The sequence below is a fragment of the Alosa sapidissima genome, chromosome 18 (assembly GCF_018492685.1).
Source record: "Alosa sapidissima isolate fAloSap1 chromosome 18, fAloSap1.pri, whole genome shotgun sequence".
Classification (NCBI taxonomy): domain Eukaryota; kingdom Metazoa; phylum Chordata; class Actinopteri; order Clupeiformes; family Clupeidae; genus Alosa; species Alosa sapidissima.
The window spans coordinates 18,631,580-18,640,179 of NC_055974.1; the positions used below are offsets into that span (position 1 = coordinate 18,631,580).

Here is an 8,600-nt window from a genome sequence, read left to right on the forward strand (position 1 = left end):
GCTGAGATCTCTCTCTCACACACATACACCTAAGTGCCTTATTAACCCCATCCCTCAATCTCACTACAAATCCATGACTATATTCAATTGTGAAATAAAGATATAAGGATACAGACAGCCCATGAACATCATTGTCTGCAGTTGAAGCAAATGCAAAAGCGTGACTGAGAAAATATATGAAACGTTAATGTGTATGATGTTTTTGAGCATGTTGCTCTTCAGACTGCTTTTTTATATTCAAATGTTATGTTGTGAAAAGTGTATGTAATAATATTCCTTCAACTTTCTGTGGTGGTAATGGTAACTGGGCTTCCAAGTAGAAGCCTGAGAGTCATGGCTGCCACTGCTGTGCCTCTGAACAAGGACGTAACCCTGCGTTGGGGGGTGGGGGGGACGGTCTTGCAATCGTTTTCTCTGAGTTGCTTTGGATAAAAGTGTCAGTTGAAATTGTAATGTGTCATGTCATTATACTTGGAGAACTCTGGCCATTTTTCAGATGTGTTTCTTGAGGTCACCGAGTAGGTCTATTGTCGGTACGGAAAACAATTGGTGCTACCTAGCTCAAGTTGCTGCAGCCAACAACTAGAGTGGCCAGACAGTGCTACACTCTGGGGGCATCTTTGTTTTTGAAACATGGGTCTATGTGAAAAATTGCCTTTCAGTTTTCCTTTCAGACATGTATGGAAAGTTAGACATGGAAAGAGCTATTTCTGTTTGGATTTCGGGAAGTCTTTGAACAACCACCCAAAACTTATGCAACTCTATGTGTGTAAAAACAGATTAAATGAATAGACAATTAAACCTTTGGATTTCTTCACAAAATTGGTTTATTCCCAGCTTTCAAGCAGTTGTCAATATTCAACTGATGGCATTAAAAAAAAAGATAAAATCTGGGACATCTTTGTGTATATACAAGCCAAGAAACAGAAACAAATACAATCCCTGCACATTAAATGAACAACACTGAGACAAGAAGGTTAGTGGAATAAAATGTCTCCTTCCCACTCCTCTGTTGAGTTGAGTTCACAAGCGTTGCTGTAGGCAGCTGATACATACGCATGCACACACACACACGCACGCACACACGCACACACACACACACACATACACACAGCAGGAGACACCAGGAGACGATGGCAAAGGAGGTATAGTTTTGGTGGTGGATTGGACAGCACAGGACCGCAAAAGTGTCAAGCGAAGAAAAAAGCAGCGCACAAATAACTTCGCCCATTATGGATTCTACAAGCAATTACACTACCACACACTCACTCTCTCTCTCTCTCTCTCTCTCTCACACACACACACACACTTTGCAGACCACAGTTTGAACACTTAACATCACTGAACAGCATGCTTTGTGATGGTCCTCTCTATAGTGGTCCAATGTGCAACAAGGCCAGATCTATATTGCTACAACACTGTTACCCTTTTCAAAAAGGAAATTTGCCCCCTCCTGCCCCTTGCCTTTTGGGCAACACACACACACACACACTTCTTCTTGATGACCATACATGTGCACAGAGCTGACATGATGGATCGACATATACTACTACCTTCAAACTCGCTCAAACACACACATATGGTCACACCAGGTCCAATATCAAACCTACTGAAGCTACTCCTGAGTCAATCCAATGGAACACAATCTCTGTTCCACTGTGTTTTGTGTGGTTTAAACATTGGTCCACGACACCGCACTCCATAGATACCACACACACAGACACGCACACACTAACACACTATCCAACTTGTGTTGTCTTGTCTGTCAGCTCACAACTGGTCCCTGATTTCCCTTTCAATCTTCAATCTCACTTTCAGTCAACTACTTTTGATGATACACTCATGGGCCTATACATTCTCCACCACACACACATACACACACACGCACACCCACACGCACAGGTCGACAAAGAGCACAGAGCACTCAAACATAGCACTCAGACACTGCTTGTTTTGAGGGGGTGAATTGGAATGAGATGTGGATTGGCTTTTTAAATGTTCTCAAGTGGTCTAACAAGGAGTGGTAGAAGGAGAGGGAAACAATGGCCAAAAAGTTATTATATACTAGCTGGTGGGAGTTGCAATAACAATGGCCAATTAATGTCAGTACTTAAGGTTGGGGTTTTGGATTGTTTGGAGGAGGGAGGGGGCATCCATCTGCTAGCAATACCTCCCTTTCACCCCCTCACTGTTGGCAAAAAAAATATTTGGAAACATTTCCATCTTGCTGTTCAATCAGGAGTAGATGGTGATGACCTCACTTCCTCCTCCCCTGACCAATAGGACACGTTCCAGCCCCTCTGTGAGTACCTCCAAAAACTCCATGTCTGAATGGGTCAGTCAAGGATTACTGAGTGACATCCAAGCTTGTAGCTACCAACAGGGCAGAGGTGTTCATCAGTTTGTCCAAAGAGAACATCATTACCATTATAACATATAATAATATACGGAGATGGATACAGACAAATAGAAAGATGCATATTAAGGTCCAGTCCACATTAATTGAGTAAATCTAAATATGCATACTTATTTATTTTATTATTTCTCTGTCCACATTAAAACACTGAAAACAATGCTTTTTTCGAAAATTATCTCTGGGGTGGATAAATCTCAAAACATTGGGTTCACGTTGCAGTGTGTACACATGTCATTTTGTATCTGTGTCATGGCATGTGGTTATAAAAGTTAAATAAAAGTTAATGTTCCAGACACCACCAACAACAAACTCTTCTATGGCGTGTAAGTGTTCTAGTGTGGATGCAACAATTTTTAAAAACTATACAAAAGCTATTATGTGGATGAGATCAATTTTACTTAATATATACGTAATTCTATTTGCCCGGCTTAATGGAGACACAGCCTTATATACACCTAACTAACTCATCTAAATAATAGTATTGAGAAATAATTTTAGATTGGAATTACAGGTAATACAAATTAATGATGGTGAAGATTTGGTGAAGGATACAGTTCTCATCTCCGTCTGGGTTTCTGGGTGGACCGGGCATGTTGAGCAGGACCAGCCGAGCATCATGGGACTTGTTGACGATGACCTCATTGAGCTTCACCGCAGTGTGCATGCGCCGTACGTTGGATTGGTCCCTGGAGGTACAATTAGTGACCAAATGTTATCTTTATCTATAAACACATTTAACTAATATGTAACAGATAGATATAAACTGGTAACAGGTTGTAATAACCAGAAGTTACAATTTAAATTTAGTTTGAGCTTGAGTTGAGTTCGCAAAACAGAATGACAACTAAAAACAGATGGGTTCTTATTAATGAATAGTGATGTTTGCAATGCTGGTGTGTCAATAGAAAAAAGAGAGCTGTGTGTCTTTCTACAGGTGTGGTGCGTATTAGGTTTGGGTTGCTAAGAGTCACCCCACCACCACCACCACACAGTGCATTGTAGTGCCTCTGCTATAACATAGAAACATATACAGCCTGTCATTGTCCATCGCAATGTTTGACTGTAGACATATAGGCTGAATAGAAGCCAATTACTAATTTGAACCCCTACCCCTTCCACTAGAAACAGAGTTACAAGTGATATCCTTATCTACAAAATGGGACATAATGAACCTTTATGAACCTGCAGATAAGCAGGGAAATGCAATACATTTGCTGCTAGTCTATTTTAATACGGAAATATGTGTTGCAACGACACAAATGCATATTCTATTGCACGTACATTGGAGTAAGGTATTCCAACAGATTGAACAATATTTTACATGATTATTGTGAGGATATAATAACATTCAAGGGCTTCTTTCCATGCAATCGTAGTTAAGTTCCCCGTGTCTGCAACGCATTCAAGGACATGCCAAAAGTCCTTCGTTGCGAAGTGTGGTCTTAAAAAATCTTCATTTCAAGGGCCATGTAGCCCTGATACTTCATCCTACTACTCAGTCCAAAATGAATCATATGCCAAGCCGGCATATCACCAGTCCAACCCTATTGTGTATGAAAGCACAACGTTTGCAAGAATGCTGTAAACTTTTTAGACTTTTCTGAAAAAGACCTGAAAAATGGTTGTGTGTGTGTGCTTGCCTATATTCTCTAAATGTATTGTGTATTCTCTGTGTGTGTGTGTGTGTGTGTGTATGTAAACTCACGGCCTGATGCTGAGCATGTCTCTGAAGCTCTCCCTCTCTCTCTGTGTGTGTGTGTGTGTGTGTAAACTCACGGCCTGATGCTGAGCATGTCTCTGAAGCTCTCCCTCTCTCTCTGTGTGTGTGTGTGTGTGTGTGTGTGTGTGTGTGTAAACTCACGGCCTGATGCTGAGCATGTCTCTGAAGCTCTCCCTCTCTCTCTCTGTGTGTGTGTGTGTGTGTGTGTGTGTGTGTGTGTGTGTGTGTGTGTGTGTGTGTGTGTAAACTCACGGCCTGATGCTGAGCATGTCTCTGAAGCCCTCGGGCGTGCTGCAGCCAGAGTGTGTGTAAGTTTGCGTCTGCGTGAGGAGGACCCGCTGCGCCCTCTCTTTGGTCCAGGTCATGTGCACCCGCTGGTTCTCTGCCCCTGTCGCTCCTCCTCCTCCTCCTCCTCCGCTGCGCTCGTTGCGGTCCCCACCTCCTCCTCCTCCTCCTGATGCTGCTGTTGCTCCCGCTCCACCTGAACATCCGTCTGTGTCGTCGTCGTCGTCGGAGCCGATGCTGGTCAAGCGCAGCATGGAGTTGCGGTCCTTCACCAGCTGAGCCTACAGGTAACACGATTACACAAACACACACACACACGCACAAACGCACACACACGTACATACACACACAAACACACACACACACACACACATACATGCACGCACACATACATTCACACACACACAAACACACACATACATACATACATACATTCACACACACACACACACACACACACACACACACACAAGTACACACACACACACATACACGCACGCACACATACATTCACACACACACACAAACACATACATACATTCACAACCACACACACACACACAAGTACACACACACACACACACACACACACACACACACACACGCACGCACACATACATTCACACACACACAAACACACACACACACACACACCACAGGATGAATTAGCAATTTGTGACAACCTCCCAATGTCCACGGCAGCTACTTTTTGTCTCTTTCCCTCCTCTCTTGTTTCTGTTCTTTCAAAATCTCACTGTATTCCTTTCTTCAGCTCTTCCCTGCTCTCCTCCTCCTCTACTCCCCTCTCTCCATCCTCCTCTCTTCCTCTCTCGTTCTACCTGTCTCTTGTTGTGGTTGCGGGGGTTGGTGTAGACTGCCTCTGTCTTCGGTATGGGAGAGAGATACACCTACGGGGTGGACATACACACCATCACTGACCACAACACAGCACTGGACACTGGGGTACCGGTTCTCTAAATGAACGGCAGTTTCTCTTTTGTAGGGTCAGAAAAGGAGAAAAGGCCACACTTTGTATACATCAATATTTTTATCTATATTTACTTATATTGATAAAAAAAAATTCATATATATTCTGACTACTTCTAACTAAGTTTTGCCCAACAGCAATCTTGAAAATAATAAGAGACTGAGTTAAGCCTGCTCTTACCCTTAACAATTATTTCATATGGTCAACCAAAGCATATACACATGTTCACACACATACCTATGCACAAACACAGACACTTACTCTGACAGACAATCACTCGGTATGCTACGCTAGTGCACAGGCTACTGGGAGGCTATGCACTTACTTCATCAAGGCTCCAGCGCCCTCGCTTCAATGAGAGAGGCACGGTGTGTGTGTGTGCGTGTGTGTGTGTGGGACAGGAACGGAAAGGACATTTAATTAATCAATCAATCTCCCTTTCTTTCTCAATGTCTTGAATGAATAATTCAGACCAGCAGTCCCGTACCAAACGCATGCATTTAGAGTAGCTTACAGTAGAGGGCGTCAATCGCACAATGGTCAACTCTCCATCTCCAGATTTAGCACTGCTGTTGCCACACCCACAAATAGCACAAATCAATCTCTCTCTCTCTCTCTCTCTCTCACACACACGCACGCACACACACACACGCACGCACACACACGCACACACACACACTCCTCACCTCCTTCTCGCGGTCGGACTTGGAGAGACGCATTTGCCGGAGCATCTGGCAGCGCTGCTCCATCATCAGAGTTCGCTCGTACGTGTACGCACTGATGTCACTGTCATGCTGCAGGGATGGAGGGAACAGAGAGGAGGGGGGGAGAGAGAGAGAGAGAGAGAGAGAGAAAGAGAGGGGGAGCAGAGAAGGAGGGGAGAGAGTGAGAGAATGCAGGGAGCAGAATGGAAGAGGAAGAGAAGCGGTGGATGAAAGAAGAAAGGGAGTACAAATGGGTAGAGGGAAGAGAGAGAAAGAAAGGAGGAGAAGAAGAAGAAGAAGAAGAGTGAAGAGAAAACGGAGAGAGAGATGAGGGGGCAGAGCAGAGATGAGGGGGCAGAGCAGAGATGAGGGGGTAGAGCAGAGATGAGGGGGTAGAGCAGAGATGAGGGGGTAGAGCAGAGATGAGGGGGTAGAGCAGAGATGAGGGGGTAGAGCAGAGAGGTGGAAGTGGGTGAGAATGAGAGAGGGATAGGAAGAGCAAAAATGAGAGAGAGAGAAGAGGAGAGAGAGAGAGAGAGAGAGAGAAAGAGGAGAGAAGGGAAACAGATTTGTGAGATTTCCTTCAACCATTTGACAGTTTCACTTTTTTTTGCGCTCATAGCGCCCTCAGCCTCATTTTAAGAGCGCCTCGGTCAAGCGTTTATTGTTGGTAGGTTACAGTCGTCGTGAGAGAAGTGACATTGACGAGCCCAGCGCTGTTCTAAAACTTGAACAGATTTAAACTTCGAGCGCTCTGAGCACTGCAGGAAAGTAAACGGTCAGCACCGAGAGCCTTTTTCCGCCGAGGGGGCGCCGAGCTCTGTGAATGCCGAGCGCTGTGAATGCTGAGCTTCATAGGATTTGTATAGAAAATAGCCACCGTTGGCGCAAAAAACGCGATTGGTGGACACAGGCCCTTAAGGTCACAGATATGCCCGCAAATGTGAGTGCAATAGGATGAAAAGCAACATCGGTGGAGTATGTGAGATCAGGGTAGGAGAAAAAGTGTGTGTGTGTGTGTGTGTGTGTGTGTGTGTGCGCGTGCGTGCGTGTGTGTGTGTCTTACCATTTCCACCACCTCCACCTCGGCCTCTATCCGCAGCTGGTAGAGAAAGGTGGCCAAGTCCTTCTTCATCTGAATGGAGTTGTCCTCCATCTGAGCCACTGTGAAGATCCGCATGGCACACTTACGCCACACCTGACCCCGCACACACACACACATACAATTACTACACTGGATATGATCACATACACTCATTGAACAAACATGACCCCCCCCCCCCCCCCCACACACTTCTATCTGCCCCCCTCCTGCTGCAGTATGTGACCTTTAATTAGTGTAGGGTAGTCGCACGCACACACATGCACACACACACACACACACACACCAGCACAGAAAAATGTATTAACAAGTCCCCTCCTACCCATTAACACACACACATTCCAGTCACAGTAATACAATACGGATACAATCTTGTGCTTTTCTGCATGCACACGCGCACACATACACACACAGCTCTCCTTGTCCACCTGTGACTATGCAGGAATGGCATGCTGATCTTTGAGCTGCCTACACACACACACACACACACACACACACACACACACACACACACACACACACACACACACACACCACACACACCTTGTGCTGGTGCAACAGGAAGGGGAGCAGCATGAGCATGCCTCCGTCATGGACGATCCACCAGACGTCGATGGTGCCCTCGGTGCAGGGCTCGCTGCTGGTGGGGAACAGGGAGATGTTCTTGGGCACCAGCAGAGCCAAGTGGGCCGCTGTGGTCACCCGCACCGTATCTGAGACAGGGGGGACAGGGAGGAGGGAGAGAGAGAGAGAGAGAGAGAGAGAGAGAGAGAGAGAGAGAGGAAAGGAGAGAAAGAGAGGGGGAGGGGAGAGAGAGAGAGAGAGAGAGAGAAGGGAGAGGGGGACAGTAAGATGAAAGGGGAGAAAAAGAGATAAGGGAGAAGGAAAAAAGGTGGGAGTAAAGGAAAGACAGAGAGAGAAAGAGAGACAGAGAAAAGAGGAAGAGAGAAAAGGCAGGGTAAAGGAGAGAGAGAGGGAGAGGGGAAGAGGAAGATGAAAGGAGAAAAAAAAGAGAAAGGGAAAGAAAGAGGGAAAGGGAGTAAAAAAGGGGGGAGGACAGAAAGGATGAAGGAAGGGATAGAGTGAGAAGACAAGAGGGCAAGAGGAGGAAAGGAGATAAAGAATGAGATCGACAGAAGAGGGATTTCCATCAAGCATCTCTTAATCACGGATCTAAAAGGGGATCTAGGCCCTTTGTTCTGCTGCCAGATGTGGGGTCAGGCCATGACCACGGAGTTGGCCTTCATGCCTCCTCTCTTTTCTTCTCCTCCGTCCTTCTCCTCCCTCTCTCCTCTTCTCCTCTTCTCTCATCCTCCATCCCCCTCTCCCGCCGTGACCCCCTAAACAGGTTTCTATCCAACTTGTTAATGTGCGTTTTAGATTAG

The 8,600-nt window shown here is 45.6% G+C and overlaps 1 protein-coding gene across 7 annotated transcripts in view; it reads right to left on the minus strand.

Moving 5' to 3' along the window:
- Positions 1-8,600, minus strand: part of LOC121689392 (solute carrier family 12 member 4-like) — a 54,757-nt gene that overhangs the window by 18,000 nt on the left and 28,157 nt on the right. For 3 of the 7 annotated variants that reach the window (XM_042069158.1, XM_042069156.1, XM_042069157.1), the window contains 7 exons: positions 7,759-7,928; positions 7,180-7,311; positions 6,096-6,203; positions 5,177-5,329; positions 4,389-4,702; positions 2,969-3,102; positions 810-2,327 (listed from right to left, as the gene is read on the minus strand). In XM_042069158.1, the coding sequence (XP_041925092.1) occupies positions 2,236-2,327; positions 2,969-3,102; positions 4,389-4,702; positions 5,177-5,329; positions 6,096-6,203; positions 7,180-7,311; positions 7,759-7,928 (1,103 nt within the window). In that variant the 3' untranslated portion in view covers positions 810-2,235. Of the gene's footprint in view, positions 1-12; positions 30-809; positions 2,328-2,968; positions 3,103-4,388; positions 4,703-5,176; positions 5,330-6,095; positions 6,204-7,179; positions 7,312-7,758; positions 7,929-8,600 lie in introns of those variants that run through there. The other 4 variants (XR_006024767.1, XR_006024766.1, XM_042069159.1 and 1 more) reach the window with 4 other exon arrangements.